At 55.7% G+C, this 26,934-nt stretch overlaps 1 protein-coding gene across 1 annotated transcript in view; it reads right to left on the reverse strand.

The window, feature by feature from the left end:
- The window catches only part of LOC134341256 (FH1/FH2 domain-containing protein 3-like), a 67,522-nt gene that overhangs the window by 24,991 nt on the left and 15,597 nt on the right, over nucleotides 1-26,934 (reverse strand). The window contains exons 2-4 of the mRNA XM_063039113.1: nucleotides 19,918-20,073; nucleotides 19,523-19,705; nucleotides 1,502-1,621 (exon numbers count right to left, since the gene is read on the reverse strand). Coding sequence (XP_062895183.1) covers nucleotides 1,502-1,621; nucleotides 19,523-19,705; nucleotides 19,918-20,073 — 459 coding nt within the window. The remainder of the gene's footprint in view (nucleotides 1-1,501; nucleotides 1,622-19,522; nucleotides 19,706-19,917; nucleotides 20,074-26,934) is intronic.

Here is a 26,934-nt window from a genome sequence, read left to right on the forward strand (position 1 = left end):
TGTACCCGGTCAAACGCCTTCTCCTGGTCAAGAGAAAGAAACGCTGCCGGAGACCCAGTCTCCTGGAGCAAGTGGATCAGGTCCCGTCCTGAATGGAGTGGCCCAGGACGGTGCAAGATTAGTCAGAACCTATCTCAATACCGAGCAAAGACGGTTGGCCATTACCCGGGCGAAGATCTTGTAGTCCGCGCACAAGAGGGAGACCGGCCGCCAGTTCTTCAGCAGTCGGAGGTCTCCCTTCTTGGGCAGTAGGACCACAACAGCTCTTCGCCATGAGAGGGGCATTTCCCCGGTGGCCAGGCTGTCCCCTAGGACAAGGCTGTAATCATCCCCCAGGACATCCCAAAAAGCCTGATAAAACTCTACACTCAGTCCATCTAAGCCAGGGGACTTGCCCCTCCGGAGTTGCCGAAGGGCAGTGGACAGCTCCTCCCGAGTCAGGGGGGCATCCAGACGCACTGCATCCTCTGGACTGACCTTAGGCAATTTTTTCCAGATCTCATTGCACGGGTCTGGTGAGAATAAGGGCCGACAGAATGAGCGGACTTCTTTATTGACTTCACCAGGGTCCGTGATGGAGGAGCCAACTGCGCTAAACTGCTCTTAAACACTCCGCCATCTCTCCAACGAGTAGAAGAAGGGTGAGCCACGGTCCAAATCCTGCAGCATTTGGATCCGTGACCTCACGTACGCACCTCGGGACTGCTGGAGCAGCAGATACCTTGGTGAGTCCTTCTCCTGGTATTCCTGCCATAGCTGTTGGTCTCCAGCGGTCGGACCAAGACGGAACTCTAGGTCAAGCAACGCTCTCTCAAGCCGCTCAATCTCAGAACCCTGCCTCTTTGTCAACCCCCCGCCCCCCGTGTAATCCCGACATCAAAACTGGATGCGGACATCCTGTCCCTGGGAGTGCGTGACGGGACGGTGCGGAGGGAGCCTCACCCTGTGTCTGACCCTGTCCCTGGGGGTGCGTGACGGGACGGTCCGGAGGCAGCCTCACCCTATGTCTGACCCTGTCCCTGGGGGTGTGTGACGAGACAGTGCAGAGGCAGCCTCACCCTGTGTCTGACCCTGTCCCTGGGAGTGTGTGACGGGACGGTGTGGAGGGAGCCTCACCCTGTGTCTGACCCTGTCCCTGGGAGTGCGTGACGGGACGGTGCGGAGGGAGCCTCACCCTGTGTCTGACCCTGTCCCTGGGAGTGCGTGACGGGACGGTGCGGAGGCAGCCTCACCCTGTGTCTGACCCTGTCCCTGGGGGTGCGTGACGGGACGGTGCGGAGGCAGCCTCACCCTGTGTCTGACCCTGTCCCTGGGGGTGCGTGACGGGACGGTGCGGAGGCAGCCTCACCCTGTATCTGACCCTGTCCCTGGGAGTGCGTGACAGGACGGTGCGGAGGAAGCCCCACCCCATGTCTGACGCTGTCACAGAGGTTGTGTGACGGGACGGTGCAGAGGGAGCCTCACCCTGCCTCGTGGAGAGGTTATGAGACACAATGCTTACGTTCACACCGTTGAGGAAGTTGCCAATGGCCAGCAGGGTTGCAAGGATACAGTGAAAGGTCTTGTTCCCGGCCAATTGTTCCATCCCCAACTTCAGGTCAAAAAGAGGTTCAGCGACCTCCTATGTCGGAAAAATAAATATCAGATAGTGTCCCTGACAAATAGCCCTCACCCCTCACTGTGACACTGACACTGACACACCCACACCCCTCACTCTGACACTGACACACCCACACCGCTCATCCCTCACTGTGACTCTGACACACCCCACACACCTCACTGTGACACTGACACTCCCCACACCCCCACTGTAGCACTGACACTCCCCACACCCCTCACTGTGACACAGACACTCCCCACACTGTGACACTGACACTCCCCACACCCCTCACTGTGACACTGACACTCCCCACACAGTGACATTGACACTCCCCACACCACTCACTGTGACACTGACACATCCCTCAACCCTCACTGTGACACTGACACTCCCCACACTGTGACACTGACACACCCACACCCCTCACTCTGACACTGACACATCCCTCAACCCTCACTGTGACACTGACACTCCCCACACCCCTCACCCCTCTCTGTGACACTGACACACCCACGCCCCTCACTCTGACACTGACACAACCCACACCCCTCACTGTCACACTGACACTCCCCACACCCCTCACTGTGACACTGACACTCCCCACACCCCTCACTGTAAAACTGACACTCCCCACACTCCTCACTGTGACACTGACACTCCCCACACCCCTAACTGTGACACTGACACATCCCTCACCCCTCACTGTAACACTGACACACCCCACACCCCTCACTGTGACACTGACACATCCCTCACCCCTCACTGTGACACTGACACTCCCCACACTGTAACACTGACACTCCCCACACCCCTCACTCTGACACTGACACTCCCACACCCCTCACTGTAACACTGACACTCCCCACACCCCTCACTCTGACACTGACACACCCCACACCCCTCACTGTGACACTGACACATCCCTCACCCCTCACTGTGACACTGACACTCCCCACACTGTAACACTGACACTCCCCACACCCCTCACTGTGACACTGACACTCCCCACACCCCTCACTCTGACACTGACACACCCCACACCCCTCACTGTGACACTGACACATCCCTCACCCCTCACTGTGACACTGACACTCCCCACACTGTGACACTGACACACCCACACCCCTCACTGTGACACTGACACATCCCTCACCCCTCACTGTGACACTGACACTCCCCTCACTGTGACACTGACACTCCCCACACCCCTCACTGTAACACTGACACACCCCACACCCCTCACTGTGACACTGACACTCCCCACACTGTAACACTGACACTCCCCACACCCCTCACTGTGACTCTGACACACCCCACACACCTCACTGTGACACTGACACTCACAACACCCCCACTGTAACACTGACACTCCCCACACCCCTCACTGTGACACAGACACTCCCCACACTGTGACACTGACACTCCCCACACCCCTCACTGTGACACTGACACTCCCCACACAGTGACATTGACACTCCCCACACCACTCACTGTGACACTGACACATCCCTCAACCCTCACTGTGACACTGACACTCCCCACACTGTGACACTGACACACCCACACCCCTCACTCTGACACTGACACATCCCTCAACCCTCACTGTGACACTGACACTCCCCACACCCCTCACCCCTCTCTGTGACACTGACACACCCACGCCCCTCACTCTGACACTGACACAACCCACACCCCTCACTGTCACACTGACACTCCCCACACCCCTCACTGTGACACTGACACTCCCCACACCCCTCACTGTAAAACTGACACTCCCCACACTCCTCACTGTGACACTGACACTCCCCACACTATGACACTGACACTCCCCACACCCCTAACTGTGACACTGACACATCCCTCACCCCTCACTGTAACACTGACACTCCCCACACCCCTCACTCTGACACTGACACACCCCACACCCCTCACTGTGACACTGACACATCCCTCACCCCTCACTGTGACACTGACACTCCCCACACTGTAACACTGACACTCCCCACACCCCTCACTGTGACACTGACACTCCCCACACCCCTCACTGTGACTCTGACACAACCCACACCCCTCACTGTAACACTGACACTCCCCACACCCCACACTGTGACTCTGACACTCCCCACACACCTCACCCCTCACTGTAACACTGACACACCCCACACCCCTCACTGAGACACTGACACTCCCCTCACCCCTCACTGTGACACCGACACACCCTACACCCCTCACTGTAACACTGACACTCCCCACACCCTCACTGTAACACTGACACACCCCACACACCTCACTGTGACACTGACACTCCCCACACTGTGACACTGACACACCCACACCCCTCACTGTGACACTGACACATCCCTCACCCCTCACTGTGACACTGACACTCCCCTCACTGTGACACTGACACTCCCCACACCCCTCACTGTAACACTGACACACCCCACACCCCTCACTGTGACACTGACACATCCCTCACCCCTCACTGTAACACTGACACTCCCCACACCCCTCACTCTGACACTGACACACCCCACACCCCTCACTGTGACACTGACACATCCCTCACCCCTCACTGTGACACTGACACTCCCCACACTGTAACACTGACACTCCCCACACCCCTCACTGTGACACTGACACTCCCCACACCCCTCACTGTGACTCTGACACAACCCACACCCCTCACTGTAACACTGACACTCCCCACACCCCACACTGTGACTCTGACACTCCCCACACACCTCACCCCTCACTGTAACACTGACACACCCCACACCCCTCACTGAGACACTGACACTCCCCTCACCCCTCACTGTGACACCGACACACCCTACACCCCTCACTGTAACACTGACACTCCCCACACCCTCACTGTAACACTGACACACCCCACACACCTCACTGTGACACTGACACTCCCCACACTGTGACACTGACACACCCACACCCCTCACTGTGACACTGACACATCCCTCACCCCTCACTGTGACACTGACACTCCCCTCACTGTGACACTGACACTCCCCACACCCCTCACTGTAACACTGACACACCCCACACCCCTCACTGTGACACTGACACATCCCTCACCCCTCACTGTGACACTGACACTCCCCACACTGTAACACTGACACTCCCCACACCCCTCACTGTGACACTGACACTCCCCACACTGTGACACTGACACTCCCCACACCCCTCACTGTGACTCTGACACAACCCACACCCCTCACTGTAACACTGACACTCCCCACACCCCACACTGTGACTCTGACACTCCCCACACACCTCACCCCTCACTGTAACACTGACACACCCCACACCCCTCACTGAGACACTGACACTCCCCTCACCCCTCACTGTGACACCGACACACCCCACACACCTCACTGTAACACTGACACTCCCCACACCCTCACAGTAACACTGACACACCCCACACACCTCACTGTAACAACTGACACACCCCACACCCCTCACCCCTCACTGTAACAACTGACACACCCCACACCCCTCACTGTGACACTGACACACCCCACACCCCTCACTGTAACTCTGACACACCCCACACCCCTCACTGTGACACCGACACACCCTACACCCCTCACTGTGACACTGACACATCCCTCAACCCTCACTGTGACACTGACACTCCCCACACTGTGACACTGACACACCCACACCCCTCACTCTGACACTGACACATCCCTCAACCCTCACTGTGACACTGACACTCCCCACACCCCTCACCCCTCTCTGTGACACTGACACACCCACGCCCCTCACTCTGACACTGACACAACCCACACCCCTCACTGTCACACTGACACTCCCCACACCCCTCACTGTGACACTGACACTCCCCACACCCCTCACTGTAAAACTGACACTCCCCACACTCCTCACTGTGACACTGACACTCCCCACACTGTGACACTGACACTCCCCACACCCCTAACTGTGACACTGACACATCCCTCACCCCTCACTGTGACACTGACACTCCCCACACTGTAACACTGACACTCCCCACACCCCTCACTGTGACACTGACACTCCCCACACCCCTCACTGTGACTCTGACACAACCCACACCCCTCACTGTGACTCTGACACAACCCACACCCCTCACTGTAACACTGACACGCCCCACACCCCACACTGTGACTCTGACACTCCCCACACACCTCACCCCTCACTGTAACACTGACACACCCCACACCCCTCACTGAGACACTGACACTCCCCTCACCCCTCACTGTGACACCGACACACCCCACACACCTCACTGTAACACTGACACTCCCCACACCCTCACTGTAACACTGACACACCCCACACACCTCACTGTAACAACTGACACACCCCACACCCCTCACCCCTCACTGTAACAACTGACACACCCCACACCCCTCACTGTGACACTGACACACCCCACACCCCTCACTGTAACACTGACACTCCCCACACCCCTCACTGTGACACTGACACACCCCACACCCCTCACTGTAACTCTGACACACCCCACACCCCTCACTGTGACACCGACACACCCTACACCCCTCACTGTAACACTGACACGCCCCACACCCCTCACTGTGACACTGACACTCCCCACAACCCTCACTGTGACACTCCCCACACCCCTCACTGTAACAACTGACACACCTCTCACCCCTCACTGTGACTGACACACCCCACACCCCTCACTGTGACACTGACACACCCCTCACCCCTCACTCTGACACTGACACACCCCACATCTCTCACTGTGACACTGACACACCTCACACCCCACATCCTTCACTGTGACACTGACACACCCCACACCCCTCACTGGGACACTGACATATCCCTCACTCCTCACTGTGACTCTGACACTCCCCACACCCCTCACCCCTCACTGTGACACTGACACACCCCTCATCCCTCACTGTAACACTGACACACCCCACACCCCTCACTGTGACACTGACACACCCCACACCCCTCACTGTGACACTGACACATCCCTCACCCCTCACTGTGACACTGACACTCCCCACACTGTAACACTGAAACTCCCCACACCCCTCACTGTGACACTGACACTCCCCACACCCCTCACTGTGACTCTGACACAACCCACACCCCTCACTGTAACACTGACACTCCCCACACCCCACACTGTGACTCTGACACTCCCCACACACCTCACCCCTCACTGTGACACCGACACACCCCACACACCTCACTGTGACACTGACACTCCCCACACTGTGACACTGACACACCCCACACCCCTCACTGTGACTCTGACACACCCCACACCCCTCAACCCTCACTGTAACACTGATACACCCCACACCCCTCACTGTGACACTGACACACCCCACACCCCTCATCCCTCACTGTGACACTGACACATCCCACACCCCTCACTGTGACTCTGACACAACCCACACCCCTCACTGTAACACTGACACTCCCCACACCCCTCATCCCTCACTGTGACACTGACACATCCCACACCCCACACTGTGACTCTGACACACCCCTCATCCCTCACTGTAACACTGACACACCCCACACACCTCACTGTGACACTGACACTCCCCACACTGTGACACTGACACACCCACACCCCTCACTGTGACACTGACACATCCCTCACCCCTCACTGTGACACTGACACTCCCCTCACTGTGACACTGACACTCCCCACACCCCTCACTGTAACACTGACACACCCCACACCCCTCACTGTGACACTGACACATCCCTCACCCCTCACTGTAACACTGACACTCCCCACACCCCTCACTCTGACACTGACACACCCCACACCCCTCACTGTGACACTGACACATCCCTCACCCCTCACTGTGACACTGACACTCCCCACACTGTAACACTGACACTCCCCACACCCCTCACTGTGACACTGACACTCCCCACACCCCTCACTGTGACTCTGACACAACCCACACCCCTCACTGTAACACCGACACTCCCCACACCCCACACTGTGACTCTGACACTCCCCACACACCTCACCCCTCACTGTAACACTGACACACCCCACACCCCTCACTGAGACACTGACACTCCCCTCACCCCTCACTGTGACACCGACACACCCTACACCCCTCACTGTAACACTGACACTCCCCACACCCTCACTGTAACACTGACACACCCCACACACCTCACTGTGACACTGACACTCCCCACACTGTGACACTGACACACCCACACCCCTCACTGTGACACTGACACATCCCTCACCCCTCACTGTGACACTGACACTCCCCTCACTGTGACACTGACACTCCCCACACCCCTCACTGTAACACTGACACACCCCACACCCCTCACTGTGACACTGACACATCCCTCACCCCTCACTGTGACACTGACACTCCCCACACTGTAACACTGACACTCCCCACACCCCTCACTGTGACACTGACACTCCCCACACTGTGACACTGACACTCCCCACACCCCTCACTGTGACTCTGACACAACCCACACCCCTCACTGTAACACTGACACTCCCCACACCCCACACTGTGACACTGACACTCCCCACACACCTCACCCCTCACAGTAACACTGACACACCCCACACCCCTCACTGTGACACTGACACTCCCCTCACCCCTCACTGTGACACCGACACACCCCACACACCTCACTGTAACACTGACACTCCCCACACCCTCATTGTAACACTGACACACCCCACACACCTCACTGTAACAACTGACACACCCCACACCCCTCACCCCTCACTGTAACAACTGACACACCCCACACCCCTCACTGTGACACTGACACACCCCACACCCCTCACTGTAACACTGACACTCCCCACACCCCTCACTGTGACACTGACACACCCCACACCCCTCACTGTAACTCTGACACACCCCACACCCCTCACTGTGACACCGACACACCCTACACCCCTCACTGTAACACTGACACGCCCCACACCCCTCACTGTGACACTGACACTCCCCACAACCCTCACTGTGACACTCCCCACACCCCTCACTGTAACAACTGACACACCTCTCACCCCTCACTGTGACTGACACACCCCTCACCCCTCACTCTGACACTGACACACCCCACATCTCTCACTGTGACACTGACACACCTCACACCCCACATCCTTCACTGTGACACTGACACACCCCACACCCCTCACTGGGACACTGACATATCCCTCACTCCTCACTGTGACTCTGACACTCCCCACACCCCTCACCCCTCACTGTGACACTGACACACCCCTCATCCCTCACTGTAACACTGACACACCCCACACCCCTCACTGTGACACTGACACACCCCACACCCCTCACTGTGACACTGACACATCCCTCACCCCTCACTGTGACACTGACACTCCCCACACTGTAACACTGACACTCCCCACACCCCTCACTGTGACACTGACACTCCCCACACCCCTCACTGTGACTCTGACACAACCCACACCCCTCACTGTAACACTGACACTCCCCACACCCCACACTGTGACTCTGACACTCCCCACACACCTCACCCCTCACTGTAACACTGACACACCCCACACCCCTCACTGAGACACTGACACTCCCCTCACCCCTCACTGTGACACCGACACACCCCACACACCTCACTGTGACACTGACACTCCCCACACTGTGACACTGACACTCCCCACACCCCTCACTGTGACACTGACACATCCCTCACCCCTCACTGTGACTCTGACACTCCCCACACTGTGACACTGACACACCCACCCCCCTCACTGTGACACTGACACATCCCTCACCCCTCACTATGACACTGACACTCCCCTCACTGTGACACTGACACTCCCCACACCCCTCACTGTAACACTGACACACCCCACACCCCTCACTGTGACACTGACACTCCCCACACTGTAACACTGACACTCCCCACACCCCTCACTGTGACTCTGACACACCCCACACACCTCACTGTGACACTGACACTCACAACACCCCCACTGTAACACTGACACTCCCCACACCCCTCACTGTGACACAGACACTCCCCACACTGTGACACTGACACTCCCCACACCCCTCACTGTGACACTGACACTCCCCACACAGTGACATTGACACTCCCCACACCACTCACTGTGACACTGACACATCCCTCAACCCTCACTGTGATACTGACACTCCCCACACTGTGACACTGACACACCCACACCCCTCACTCTGACACTGACACATCCCTCAACCCTCACTGTGACACTGACACTCCCCACACCCCTCACCCCTCTCTGTGACACTGACACACCCACGCCCCTCACTCTGACACTGACACAACCCACACCCCTCACTGTCACACTGACACTCCCCACACCCCTCACTGTGACACTGACACTCCGCACACCCCTCACTGTAAAACTGACACTCCCCACACTCCTCACTGTGACACTGACACTCCCCACACTGTGACACTGACACTCCCCACACCCCTAACTGTGACACTGACACATCCCTCACCCCTCACTGTGACACTGACACTCCCCACACTGTAACACTGACACTCCCCACACCCCTCACTGTGACACTGACACTCCCCACACCCCTCACTGTGACTCTGACACAACCCACACCCCTCACTGTAACACTGACACTCCCCACACCCCACACTGTGACTCTGACACTCCCCACACACCTCACCCCTCACTGTAACACTGACACACCCCACACCCCTCACTGAGACACTGACACTCCCCTCACCCCTCACTGTGACACCGACACACCCTACACCCCTCACTGTAACACTGACACTCCCCACACCCTCACTGTAACACTGACACACCCCACACACCTCACTGTGACACTGACACTCCCCACACTGTGACACTGACACACCCACACCCCTCACTGTGACACTGACACATCCCTCACCCCTCACTGTGACACTGACACTCCCCTCACTGTGACACTGACACTTCCCACACCCCTCACTGTAACACTGACACACCCCACACCCCTCACTGTGACACTGACACATCCCTCACCCCTCACTGTAACACTGACACTCCCCACACCCCTCACTCTGACACTGACACACCCCACACCCCTCACTGTGACACTGACACATCCCTCACCCCTCACTGTGACACTGACACTCCCCACACTGTAACACTGACACTCCCCACACCCCTCACTGTGACACTGACACTCCCCACACCCCTCACTGTGACTCTGACACAACCCACACCCCTCACTGTAACACTGACACTCCCCACACCCCACACTGTGACTCTGACACTCCCCACACACCTCACCCCTCACTGTAACACTGACACACCCCACACCCCTCACTGAGACACTGACACTCCCCTCACCCCTCACTGTGACACCGACACACCCTACACCCCTCACTGTAACACTGACACTCCCCACACCCTCACTGTAACACTGACACACCCCACACACCTCACTGTGACACTGACACTCCCCACACTGTGACACTGACACACCCACACCCCTCACTGTGACACTGACACATCCCTCACCCCTCACTGTGACACTGACACTCCCCTCACTGTGACACTGACACTCCCCACACCCCTCACTGTAACACTGACACACCCCACACCCCTCACTGTGACACTGACACATCCCTCACCCCTCACTGTAACACTGACACTCCCCACACCCCTCACTCTGACACTGACACACCCCACACCCCTCACTGTGACACTGACACAACCCTCACCCCTCACTGTGACACTGACACTCCCCACACTGTAACACTGACACTCCCCACACCCCTCACTGTGACACTGACACACCCCACACCCCTCACTGTGACACTGACACAACCCACACCCCACACTGTAACACTGACACTCCCCACACCCCACACTGTGACTCTGACACTCCCCACACACCTCACCCCTCACTGTAACACTGACACACCCCACACCCCTCACTGAGACACTGACACTCCCCTCACCCCTCACTGTGACACCGACACACCCCACACACCTCACTGTAACACTGACACTCCCCACACCCTCACTGTAACACTGACACACCCCACACACCTCACTGTAACAACTGACACACCCCACACCCCTCACCCCTCACTGTAACAACTGACACACCCCACACCCCTCACTGTAACACTGACACTCCCCACACCCCTCACTGTGACACTGACACACCCCACACCCCTCACTGTAACTCTGACACACCCCACACCCCTCACTGTGACACCGACACACCCTACACCCCTCACTGTAACACTGACACACCCCACACCCATCACTGTGACACTGACACTCCCCACAACCCTCACTGTGACACTCCCCATACCCCTCACTGTAACAACTGACACACCTCTCACCCCTCACTGTGACTGACACACCCCACACCCCTCACTGTGACACTGACACACCCCTCACCCCTCACTCTGACACTGACACACCCCACATCTCTCACTGTGACACTGACACACCTCACACCCCACATCCTTCACTGTGACACTGACACACCCCACACCCCTCACTGGGACACTGACATATCCCTCACTCCTCACTGTGACTCTGACACTCCCCACACCCCTCACCCCTCACTGTGACACTGACACACCCCTCATCCCTCACTGTAACACTGACACACCCCACACCCCTCACTGTGACACTGACACATCCCTCACCCCTCACTGTAACACTGACACTCCCCACACCCCTCACTCTGACACTGACACACCCCACACCCCTCACTGTGACACTGACACTCCCCACACTGTAACACTGACACTCCCCACACCCCTCACTGTGACACTGACACTCCCCACACTGTGACACTGACACTCCCCACACCCCTCACTGTGACTCTGACACAACCCACACCCCTCACTGTAACACTGACACTCCCCACACCCCACACTGTGACTCTGACACTCCCCACACACCTCACCCCTCACTGTAACACTGACACACCCCACACCCCTCACTGAGACACTGACACTCCCCTCACCCCTCACTGTGACACCGACACACCCCACACACCTCACTGTAACACTGACACTCCCCACACCCACACTGTAACACTGACACACCCCACACACCTCACTGTAACAACTGACACACCCCACACCCCTCACCCCTCACTGTAACAACTGACACACCCCACACCCCTCACTGTAACACTGACACTCCCCACACCCCTCACTGTGACACTGACACACCCCACACCCCTCACTGTAACTCTGACACACCCCACACCCCTCACTGTGACACCGACACACCCTACACCCCTCACTGTAACACTGACACACCCCACACCCATCACTGTGACACTGACACACCCCACAACCCTCACTGTGACACTCCCCATACCCCTCACTGTAACAACTGACACACCTCTCACCCCTCACTGTGACTGACACACCCCACACCCCGCACTGTGACACTGACACACCCCTCACCCCTCACTCTGACACTGACACACCCCACATCTCTCACTGTGACACTGACACACCTCACACCCCACATCCTTCACTGTGACACTGACACACCCCACACCCCTCACTGGGACACTGACATATCCCTCACTCCTCACTGTGACTCTGACACTCCCCACACCCCTCACCCCTCACTGTGACACTGACACACCCCTCATCCCTCACTGTAACACTGACACACCCCACACCCCTCACTGTGACACTGACACACCCCACACCCCTCACTGTGACTCTGACACACCCCACACCCCTCAACCCTCACTGTAACACTGATACACCCCACACCCCTCATCCCTCACTGTGACACTGACACATCCCACACCCCACACTGTGACTCTGACACACCCCTCATCCCTCACTGTAACACTGACACACCCCACACCCCTCACTGTGACACTGACACACCCCACACCCCTCACTGTGACTCTGACACACCCCACACCCCTCAACCCTCACTGTAACACTGATACACCCCACACCCCTCACTGTGACACTGACACACCCCACACCCCTCATCCCTCACTGTGACACTGACACATCCCACACCCCTCACTGTGACTCTGACACAACCCACACCCCTCACTGTAACACTGACACTCCCCACACCCCTCATCCCTCACTGTGACACTGACACATCCCACACCCCACACTGTGACTCTGACACTGACACACCCACACCCCTCACTCTGACACTGACACACCCACACCCCTCACTGTAAAACTGACACTCCCCACACTCCTCACTGTGACACTGACACTCCCCACACTGTGACACTGACACTCCCCACACCCCTAACTGTGACACTGACACACCCCACACTCCCTCACTGTGACACTGACACACCCCACACCCTCACTGTGACACTGACACTCCCCACATCCCTCACTGTGACTCTGACACTCCCCACACCCCTCACTCTGACACTGACACACCCCACACCCCTCACTCTGACACTGACACTCCCCACACTGTGACACTGTCACTCCCCACACCCCTCACTGTGACACCGACACATCCCTCACCCCTCACTGTGACACTGACACTCCCCACACTGTGACACTGACACACCCACACCCCTCACTCTGACACTGACACTCCCACACCCCTCACTGTGACACTGACACACCCCACACACTCACTGTGACACTGACACACCCCACACCCCTCACTGTGAAATCGACACTCCCCACACCCCTCACTCTGACACTGACACACCCCACACTCCTCACTGTGACACAGACACATCCCTCACCCCTCACTGTGACACTGACACCTCCCACACTGTAACACTGACACTCCCCACACTGTGACACTGACACTCCCAACACCCCTCACTGTGACACTGATACTCCCCACACCCCTCACTGTGACTCTGACACAACCCACACCCCTCACTGTAACAACTGACACACCCCACACACCCTCACTGTGACACTGACACACCCCACACCCCTCACTGAGACACTGACACACCCCACACACTCACTGTGACACTGACACACCCCACACCCCTCACTGTGAAATTGACACTCCTCACACCCCTCACTCAGACACTGACACACCCACACCCCTCACTGTGACACTTACACTTCCCACATCCCTCACTGTGACTCTGACACACCCCACACCCCTCACTGTGACACTGACACATCCCTCACCCCTCACTGTGACACTGACACTCCCCTCACTGTGACACTGACACTCCCCACACCCCTCACTGTAACACTGACACACCCCACACCCCTCACTGTGACACTGACACATCCCTCACCCCTCACTGTGACACTGACACTCCCCACACTGTAACACTGACACTCCCCAACACCCCTCACTGTGACACTGACACTCCCCACACTGTGACACTGACACTCCCCACACCCCTCACTGTGACACTGACACATCCCTCACCCCTCACTGTGACACTGACACTCCCCACACTGTGACACTGACACTCCCCACACCCCTCACTGTGACTCTGACACAACCCACACCCCTCACTGTAACACTGACACTCCCCACACCCCACACTGTGACTCTGACACTCCCCACACACCTCACCCCTCACTGTAACACTGACACACCCCACACCCCTCACTGAGACACTGACACTCCCCTCACCCCTCACTGTGACACCGACACACCCCACACACCTCACTGTAACACTGACACTCCCCACACCCTCACTGTAACACTGACACACCCCACACACCTCACTGTAACAACTGACACACCCCACACCCCTCACCCCTCACTGTAACAACTGACACACCCCACACCCCTCACTGTAACACTGACACTCCCCACACCCCTCACTGTGACACTGACACACCCCACACCCCTCACTGTAACTCTGACACACCCCACACCCCTCACTGTGACACCGACACACCCTACACCCCTCACTGTAACACTGACACACCCCACACCCATCACTGTGACACTGACACTCCCCACAACCCTCACTGTGACACTCCCCATACCCCTCACTGTAACAACTGACACACCTCTCACCCCTCACTGTGACTGACACACCCCACACCCCTCACTGTGACACTGACACACCCCTCACCCCTCACTCTGACACTGACACACCCCACATCTCTCACTGTGACACTGACACACCTCACACCCCACATCCTTCACTGTGACACTGACACACCCCACACCCCTCACTGGGACACTGACATATCCCTCACTCCTCACTGTGACTCTGACACTCCCCACACCCCTCACCCCTCACTGTGACACTGACACACCCCTCATCCCTCACTGTAACACTGACACACCCCACACCCCTCACTGTGACACTGACACACCCCACACCCCTCACTGTGACTCTGACACACCCCACACCCCTCAACCCTCACTGTAACACTGATACACCCCACACCCCTCATCCCTCACTGTGACACTGACACATCCCACACCCCACACTGTGACTCTGACACACCCCTCATCCCTCACTGTAACACTGACACACCCCACACCCCTCACTGTGACACTGACACACCCCACACCCCTCACTGTGACTCTGACACACCCCACACCCCTCAACCCTCACTGTAACACTGATACACCCCACACCCCTCACTGTGACACTGACACACCCCACACCCCTCATCCCTCACTGTGACACTGACACATCCCACACCCCTCACTGTGACTCTGACACAACCCACACCCCTCACTGTAACACTGACACTCCCCACACCCCTCATCCCTCACTGTGACACTGACACATCCCACACCCCACACTGTGACTCTGACACTGACACACCCACACCCCTCACTCTGACACTGACACACCCACACCCCTCACTGTAAAACTGACACTCCCCACACTCCTCACTGTGACACTGACACTCCCCACACTGTGACACTGACACTCCCCACACCCCTAACTGTGACACTGACACACCCCACACTCCCTCACTGTGACACTGACACACCCCACACCCTCACTGTGACACTGACACTCCCCACATCCCTCACTGTGACTCTGACACTCCCCACACCCCTCACTCTGACACTGACACACCCCACACCCCTCACTCTGACACTGACACTCCCCACACTGTGACACTGTCACTCCCCACACCCCTCACTGTGACACCGACACATCCCTCACCCCTCACTGTGACACTGACACTCCCCACACTGTGACACTGACACACCCACACCCCTCACTCTGACACTGACACTCCCACACCCCTCACTGTGACACTGACACACCCCACACACTCACTGTGACACTGACACACCCCACACCCCTCACTGTGAAATCGACACTCCCCACACCCCTCACTCTGACACTGACACACCCCACACTCCTCACTGTGACACAGACACATCCCTCACCCCTCACTGTGACACTGACACCTCCCACACTGTAACACTGACACTCCCCACACTGTGACACTGACACTCCCAACACCCCTCACTGTGACACTGATACTCCCCACACCCCTCACTGTGACTCTGACACAACCCACACCCCTCACTGTAACAACTGACACACCCCACACACCCTCACTGTGACACTGACACACCCCACACCCCTCACTGAGACACTGACACACCCCACACACTCACTGTGACACTGACACACCCCACACCCCTCACTGTGAAATTGACACTCCTCACACCCCTCACTCAGACACTGACACACCCACACCCCTCACTGTGACACTTACACTTCCCACATCCCTCACTGTGACTCTGACACACCCCACACCCCTCACTGTGACACTGACACATCCCTCACCCCTCACTGTGACACTGACACTCCCCTCACTGTGACACTGACACTCCCCACACCCCTCACTGTAACACTGACACACCCCACACCCCTCACTGTGACACTGACACATCCCTCACCCCTCACTGTGACACTGACACTCCCCACACTGTAACACTGACACTCCCCAACACCCCTCACTGTGACACTGACACTCCCCACACTGTGACACTGACACTCCCCACACCCCTCACTGTGACACTGACACATCCCTCACCCCTCACTGTGACACTGACACTCCCCACACTGTAACACTGACACTCCCCACACCCCTCACTGTGACTCTGACACAACCCACACCCCTCACTGTAACACTGACACTCCCCACACCCCACACTGTGACTCTGACACTCCCCACACACCTCACCCCTCACTGTAACACTGACACACCCCACACCCCTCACTGTGACACTGACACATCCCTCACCCCTCACTGTGACACTGACACTCCCCACACTGTAACACTGACACTCCCCACACCCCTCACTGTGACACTGACACTCCCCACACTGTGACACTGACACTCCCCACACTGTAACACTGACACATCCCTCACCCCTCACTGTGACACTGACACTCCCCACACTGTAACACTGACACTCCCCACACCCCTCACTGTGACTCTGACACAACCCACACCCCTCACTGTAACACTGACACTCCCCACACCCCACACTGTGACTCTGACACTCCCCACACACCTCACCCCTCACTGTAACACTGACACACCCCACACCCCTCACTGTAACACTGAGACATCCCACGCCTCTCACTGTGACACTGACACACCCCACACCCCTCTTCCCTCACTGTCACACTGACACACCCCACACCCCTCACTGTAACACTGACACACCCCACACCCCTCACTATGACATTGACACACCCACACCCCTCACCCCTCACTGTGCTACTGACACACCCCACACCTCTCACTGTGACACCGACACACCCCACACCCCTCACCCCTCACTGTGACACTGACACTCCCCACACCATTCACTGTGACACTGACACACCTCACACCCCTCACTGTAAAACTGACACACCCCACACCCCACATCCCTCACTGTGACACCGACACACCCCACACCCCTCACTCTGACACTGACACTCCCCACACCCATCACTGTGACACCGACACTCCCCACACTCCTCACTGTGACACCAACACACCTCTCACTCCTCACTGTAACACTGACACTCCCCTCACTGTGACACCGACACTCCCCACACCCCTCACTGTGACACCGACACACCCCACACCCCTCACTGTGACACTGACACACCCCACACCCCTCAATCTGACACTGACACTCCCCACACCCCTCACTGTGACACCGACACACCCCACACCCCTCACTGTGACACTGACACATCCCACATCCCTCACTCTGGCACTGACACTCCCCACATCCTCACTGTGACACTGACACACCTCACACCCCACACCCCTCAATCTGACACTGACACTCCCCACACCCTTCACTGTGACACTGACACACCCCACACCCCTCACTCTGACACTGACACACCCCACACCCCTCACTGTGACTCTGACACAACCCACACACCTCACTCTGACACTGACACTCCCCACACCCCTCACCACTCACTGTGACACTGACGCACCCCACACCCCTCACTGTGACGCTGACACACCCCACACCCCTCATCCCTCACTGTGACACTGACACTCCCCACACCCCTCACTGTGACACTGACACACCCCATACCGCTCATCCCTCACTGTGACTCTGACGCACCCCACACCCTACACCCCTCACTGTGACACTGACACACCCCACACCCCTCACCCCTCACTGTGACACTGACACACCCCACACCCCTCACCCCTCACTGTGACGCTGACACACCCCACATCCCTCACTGTGACACTGACGCACCCCACACCCCTCACCCCTCACTGTGACGCTGACACTCCCCACACCCCTCACCCCTCACTGTGACGCTGACACTCTCCACACCCCTCACTGTGACACTGACACTCCCCTCACCCCTCACTGTGACACTGACACTCCCCACACCCTACACCCCTCACTGTGATACTGACGCACCCCACACCCCTCACTGTGACGCTGACACTCCCCACCTTCTCCATGGTGTCGTAGTCCAGCATGAAGGCCCAGAGGCTGAGCCTGGCTGTAAGTTCGGGCACGGTGGCCAGTCTGAGGAGGAAGTGTTCGGCGTTGCCCAGGGCCTGGACCGGCTTGGATCGCTGTGCCTCCAGGATTTGCTGCACCTCCTCCTCTGTGGGAACCATGGTCTGTAGCCTCTGCGGAGAGGGGATGTCTGGTCGTCACTGACTGCCTCTCACATACAGGCATCCTCGTTCACATCTTGTACAAGCCCACACACAGCAGACACAATGGCGCGCACACACGCACCCTCTCACACACTCAGTTACTCACACTGATGCACACTCGCCGACGTCCGGGCGCACAAGTACAGAAACACCTCCGGTTCCGCACCCCAGCCCAGACGCACCTCGATGGCTTCCCTGTCCAGGGCACAGCGGTCGAAGGAGAGGAGGGCCGCCTGGATGATGTGCGGCGGGGGCAAGGCTGTCAGCGCGATGTTAATGCCGTTGCTTCTCTTCACGGGCAGCACGTTCAGTTCCTGCCTGCGCCCCGCGCCCTGTTTCTACAACACAGGAGACAGAGAGGACCCAGCTATCAGATTCACCACGGACTCATTCACAGCGACCGGGAAATCCAGCTGGGGTAGCCCTACCTCCACACGGGTGTCCCAAACACTCCTACACCTTTCCCATGCATTCAAACGTTGTAATTGCCCCCGCTTTCCCACCTCCTCTGGCAGCTTGTTCCACACACACACACACCCGCCCTCTGTGTGGAAAATCTCGCCCCTCAGTCCCCCTTTAAATCGTTCTCCTCCTACAGTTAACCCGCAATTCCCCTACCGACGGAACCGGTCTACACACCGTCCTCGCTCACCTGGAGAAGAGGGATGCCTATGTTAGATCGCTGCTCCTGGACTGCAGTTCAGCATTCAACACCATAATTCCCTCCAGACTTGACCAGGGACCTCGGCCTGCACCCCACCTTGTGCAGCTGGATCCTGGACTTCCTATCGGAGCGCCGACAGGTGGTAAGGATGGGCTCCCTCACCTCTGCCCCTCTGACCCTCAACACAGCTGCCCCCCAGGGTTCTGTCCTGAGTCCCCTTCTCTGCTCCCTTCACACCCACGACTGTGCCACCCTGCTGATCAGACTCGCAGATGACACGACTTTGACCGGCCTTATTTCCGGCGGCGACGAGACAGCCTACAGAGGAGAGGCTGACACCCTGACACGGTGGTGCAAGATAACAACCTCTCCCTCAATGTCCAAAAAAAAACAAAAGAGCTGATCGTGGACTACAGGAGGAATGGAGACAGGCTCGGACCCACCAACATCTATGGCTCTGCGATTGAGAGGGTGAGTAGTTTCACGCTCCTCGGTATACACATCACCAAAGATCTCACCTGGATTGTACACACCGGCTACGTGGCAAAAAAAAAGCACAACAGCGTCTCTTCCATCTCAGGCGACTGAAGAGGTTCGGCACGAGTCCCCAAATCCTCAAGACCTTCTGCAGGGGCACCATTGAGAGCATCCTGACTGGCTGTATCACTGCCTGGTACGGGAACTGCACCAACCTTGATTGCTGGTCACTGCAGAGAGTAGTACGGACAGCCCAGCACATCTGTGGATGTGAACTTCCCTCCATTGAGGACATTTACAGCAGCAGGTGCAGAAAGGAAGATCATCGGGGACACCAGTCACCCCCCACCCAACCATAAACTGTTTCCGCTGCTTCCGGCTGGCAAACGGTACCGCAGTATTAAAGCCAGGACCAACAGGCTACGGGACAGTTTCTTTCTGCAAGCCATTAGACTTGTAAATTCACATGTCTGTACTCTGCAATGGAGTCATAACGCAAAGATTGTTACTCCCTCATGTTCTGGGATGGACGTAAGATTTAAGTAAATTCTAATTCTAAGTTCTAAACTAAACCTGTGCCCTTCAGACTCCTCTACCCTGGGGAAAAGGGCATTCTCTCTGCCCATCATGATTTTAGAAACCCCTATCAGGTCACCTAGCCTCTTTCCCTCAAGAGAAAACACTCCCAGCCTCTCCAGTCTCTCCCCATCACTCAAGCCCTCCAGTCCTGGCAACATCTTTCACAATCGTCTCTGCATCCTCTCCTGCTCAATCACGTCCTTCCTAAAGCTGGGCCACCAGATCTGCACACAACGCTCCAGGTGTGGTCTCACCGACATCTTGTACAACTACTACCCGATGGTCCAACTCCTGTAGTCAGTGCCCCGGCTGATGGAGTGAAGGTCAGTGTGCCAGATGCCTTCTTCACCAGCCTGTCTATCTGTGTCATCACTTTCCTCTACCCCTGGGTCTCTCTGTTCTACAGCCCAGGCTTCACCGTGTAAGTCCTACCCATTTTAACTTCTCAAACTCAACACTTTCATTCCATCTGCCACTCCCCGGTGCAGTTGATCTTCCATCTAGATCCTGTACCGACAAACTTCTTCACTGGCCACTACACCAACAACCTTAGTGTTCTCCACAAACTTCCTGATCATGCACAACCCCTTATATTCCTCCTGTTTATGTTCCCCTTCCCGCCCGACTGCCCCTTCCCCTTCCCGGCTTCAATTTCACAGACAGGGGGTTCCCACCACCCTCGTTCCAACTATCGTTCACCCGTTCCCCAATGGTTCCCATCTTCATCCCCTTTACTGATCAGTGTCCAGCCCCCTGTGTTCCTCCATCTCTCCCTCCAACAGCCGACCCCCCCCTTCACTCTCCCCTCCATCGGCCTCACTCCATCTGTTCTTTGTTTTCTCTTCTGTTTATCTACTTCCATCGATCATTGCTGTCAGAATCAGATTTTACATATATATCACAGTTTTTATTAGTATGTATTGCAATGTCCTGCTGTCGCATAACAACAAATTTCACGACGTACGCTCGTGACATTAAACCTGATTCTGAATGAACCCATAACACTATATAGAGTTCATGGGTTCGGTGTCCATTCAGAAATCGGATGGCAGAGGGGAAGAGGCTGCCCCTGATTCATTGAGTGTGGGTCGTCAGGCTGCTCTACCTCCACCCCGCTGGTAGCAATGAGAACAGGGCATGCCCTGAGTGATGGGGGTCCCTAATGCCAACTTTTCGAGGCATCGATCCTTGAAGATGTCCTCCGAGTCACCTCCATACCAGACGGTGTTGCAGCCAGTTAGAATGCTCTCCATGGTACACTTGTAGAAATCTCCAAGTGTCTTTGGTGACAGACCAAACCTCCTCAATACAGCCACTGTTGAGCCTCCTTCGTAACTGCTTTGGCATGTTGGCACCAGCTTAGATCCTCAGGGATACTGATACCCAGGAACTTGAAGTTGCTCACTCTCTCAACTTCTGATCCCTCTATGAGGATTGGTGTGTATTCCCTCGTCTTCCCATTTCTAAAGTCCGCAATCAACCCTCTGGCCTTGCTGACGTTGAGTGCCAGCTTGTTGCTGCGACACCACTCAATGAGCTGGTATATCTCGCTCCTGTACGCCCCATCACCACCTGAGACTCTGCCAACAATGGCTGTATCATCAGCAAATTTATAGGTGGCATTTGAGCTGTGCCTAGCCCCACGGGTGTAGAGAGAGTAGAGCAGTGGGCTAAACACCCATCCCTGTGGTTGATTGTCAGCGAGTTGGAGATTTTATTTCCGATCAGCATAGACTGTGATCTTCCGGTTAGGAAGTCGAGGATCCAGCTGCAGAGGGAGGTACAGAGGCCCCAGTTCCAGAGTTTTTCGATCAGAACTGTAGGAATGATGAGCTGTAGTCATTAAACAGCACCCTGATGTAGGTATTTGTATTATCCAGGTGATCCAGGCTGCGTGAAGAGCCAATGAGATGGCATCCGCTGTGGACCTACTGAGGCCATAGGCAAACTGCAGCGGGAGAATATTGTATGATTTCCATCGGAGCTGCTTGCACAAGTCTCCTTCTTAATGGCACCTCAGAAGAAATGACTCCGTGCCTAGGCACCACTCGAACACCCGGAAGTCTAACAGTGAGTTATCATCTTAGTCGCTCTTCTTGTGATCGTAACACCCTGCTGGACGTTGTTAATGCGGAACGCTGCGAGCCCAACTCACTGATCTATTGGCGGCTGGCGGGGGAGCTGCGTGGCCTCGATCGTAGTGAGGACTTGGCCCGAAGCGGCTGTGCCACCGGTTTACAGCAGTGCAGGAGAGGAGTTGGAGTTGTTGTGGTGGACCGGCGTGCCGGGGATGGTGCAGTGCGGCGTACAAGCTGGAGTCAGTGCTGTGCACGCCCCCCCCGACCCAGTGTTCACTCAGAAGACAAGTCATATTGTGTTTGACTGAGGCCCACTGCAACATTCGACGACTCAGGGTCTTGGACTACTGTGTATTTTTTGTGTGACCGTATTTTACTGATAAGGCCATAGACCATAAGACGTGGGAGCAGAATTAGGCCATTCAGTCCATCGAGTCTGCTCCGCCATTTCATCATGGCTGATCCAATTTTCCTCTCAGCCCCAATCTCCTGCCTTCTCCCCACATTGCTTCATTCCCTGACCAATCAATAACCTATCAACCTCTGCCTTAAATATACATAAAGATTTGGCCTTCACAGCTGCCTGTGGCAAAGAATTCCACAGATTCATCACTGGCTGGCTAAGGACACCACATTACAAAGAGCAAGTCACTCGAGAGCAACACAAGGAACTCGAAACGATTAACGACTCTGATTAAACAACAATTCAGGTGCTCCAGAAACCTCGGAGCCCAACACTCTCCAGCGCCCTGCACAGGCCTGAAGAGCTCATTACAGCATTACCACATTCCACCTGTACCCAGGTTACTTATTATATACCCACATACTAACTGGTACTAAAGTTACTTACTGGGCCCACATACTACCTTGTATCAAAATTACTTAAAGTACCCATGTACTATCCCGAATCCAGCCAGATTACTTACCAAATCACATCGTAGTGAATTGTGTACCCATTTACCCAGATCCTGCTGGGTCTCAGACCTCTCTGAATACTCACCATTAATATAAACAGATTTTTTTTTCACTTTTCCCACCAGGTTGGGAAATTACATATTTCTCCACTTTCAATTCCATTTGTCAAATCTTTGCCCACTCACTTAACCTTTCCATATCACCACCCCCCCCCACCACCTTGCAGTGAACCAATGTCATCTCCACACATTACTAACTCAGTGAGGCAGGGAGGATGTATCATGTTGAGAAGCATGCTGAGGAACATCGAGGGTTGGGGCGAAGGTCCCTCGGATTGAAGTCCCATCAGCACCTTTGTGCCACAAGAGGTGGGAGCAGGCACTGTGCCATCCTTTATTTAAGGAGGTCTGGAAGGACTAGCGAGGCAACTACTGGCCAATGGTGGGAAAGTTTACTGGAGAGGATTCTGCGGGGCAGATCTACCAGTATTTGTAAAGGCGGGGATTGTTCAGGGACAGTCAGTACATGGGACATCGCGTTTCACAACTTTGACTGAGGTTTATTCTTGAAGTGGTGACCAAGAGGATCGATGAAGGTGGAGTGGTAGATGCCATGCATAGGGACTTTGGCAAGGGTTTTGGTCTGGAAGATGAGATCATGTGGGATTCTGAGTGAGTTATCCAAGTGGATACAAAGTTGGTTTGGTGGGGAGGGATAGTTTCAATGTTTCTATCATTCATTCTACAGGATTCTTGCCTCATGGATGTCTGTGAAGGGTAAGAATTTCAGGTTGTATATGGCACAAGTTCTGTGATATTAAACATGAACCTTTGAATGTGGGTATTTGATCAGTAAGTTCATGGATGATAGCAAAACCAGTGTTGTGGTGGATTGTGAAGGCCTTTGTCTAAGGGGGTGGTGAGTGTGTGCATGATCTGTGGAAGGAGGTGTAGAGACAGGTAGTTACAACCATTAAAAGGTACCTGAGCAGGTATGGTTTAGAGGGATGTGAGCCAAAGAAGGGCAAATGGATTTAGCTCAGGTCAGCATGGATGAGATGGCCCGAATGGCCTGTTTCCATGCTATGTGAATCTATAACTATCAAGCCACGACAAAGAATATAAGAGCTGGGATGTTAAGTGCAGAGGAGATTCCCCGGGACGTCACCTGGACTGCAGGACTTTAGTTACAGGGAGAGACCGAACCGGCTGGGACCCTTTTCCCCAGAGAAACGGGGGCTGAGAGGTGGCCTGACTGAAGTGTACAGAAGTCAAGAGAAGGACAGATAGCCTACTTTTCTCTTGTTGGACGTGTCTATTGGTATTGGTTTATTGTTGTCACCTGTACAGAGATAAAGTGAAAAGCTTGTCACATGTAATGTCCATCCTCCAGGAGAACCACAACCTTGTCGAAGGGTTTGGAGGCTCGTGTGCCTCAGTGGCCTGGAGTGTCATGCTGGCTGGAGTCAGGGCCTTGTGCTTTGGCTCTTAGTAGAGTCACCCATGCCAAACAGGTCAAAGGGCAGAGGCCAGACTAAGAGTGGTCTGCTCCTCCAGGTTTAAGGGTTCAGCTAACGATCCTGACTAGTCAAATAAAATTATTACAGAAACAGCAAGGAAGAACCCTTCCACATCTGAGGGTGACATTATTCCTGAGTCTCCCCCCGGGACTGACTAGTGAAAACCAAGAGGAAGCCACTGACACGGTGAAGGAAGCCCTGAACACTGCCACAGATGGAGGATCTTCATAGTCACCCTCAACAGCAGCAGTGTAGGGGGCAGTAAGTTCAGACTGTTCATGCAGATCAGATCATTACACAAGGTAAAACACAGAACAGTTCAGCACAGAAACAGGCCATTCGTCCCACAATGGTAGTGCAGAACCAGCTAAAATGCAAATCAACCCAAACACGAATCCTCCTACCTAACCCACATCCATATCCCTCCATCCTCCTCACATCCGTGTGCTTACCTAAACCACGTCCCTATCCCTCCATCCTCCTCGCATCTGTGTGCTTACCTAAAGCACGTCCATATCCCTCCATCCTCCTCACATCTGTGTGCCTACCTAAACCACGTCCCTATCCCTCCATCCTCCTCACATCTGTGTGCTTACCTAAACCACGTCCCTATCCCTCCATCCTCCTCACATCCGTGTGCTTACCTAAACCACGTCCCATATCCCTCCATCCTCCTCACATCCGTGTGCCTACCTAAACCACATCCATATCCCTCCATCCTCCTTGCATCTGTGTGCCTACCTAAACCACGTCCCTATCCCTCCATCCTCCTCACATCTGTGTGCTTACCTAAACCACGTCCATATCCCTCCATCCTCCTCGCATCTGTGTGCCTACATAACGACGTCCCATATCCCTCCATCCTCCTCACATCTGTGTGCTTACCTAAACCACATCCCTATCCCTCCATCCTCCTCACATCTGTGTGCCTACATAAACCACATCCCTATCCCTCCATCCTCCTCAC

Source organism: Mobula hypostoma, assembly GCF_963921235.1.
Source record: "Mobula hypostoma chromosome 10 unlocalized genomic scaffold, sMobHyp1.1 SUPER_10_unloc_4, whole genome shotgun sequence".
In the NCBI taxonomy this organism is placed as follows: domain Eukaryota; kingdom Metazoa; phylum Chordata; class Chondrichthyes; order Myliobatiformes; family Myliobatidae; genus Mobula; species Mobula hypostoma.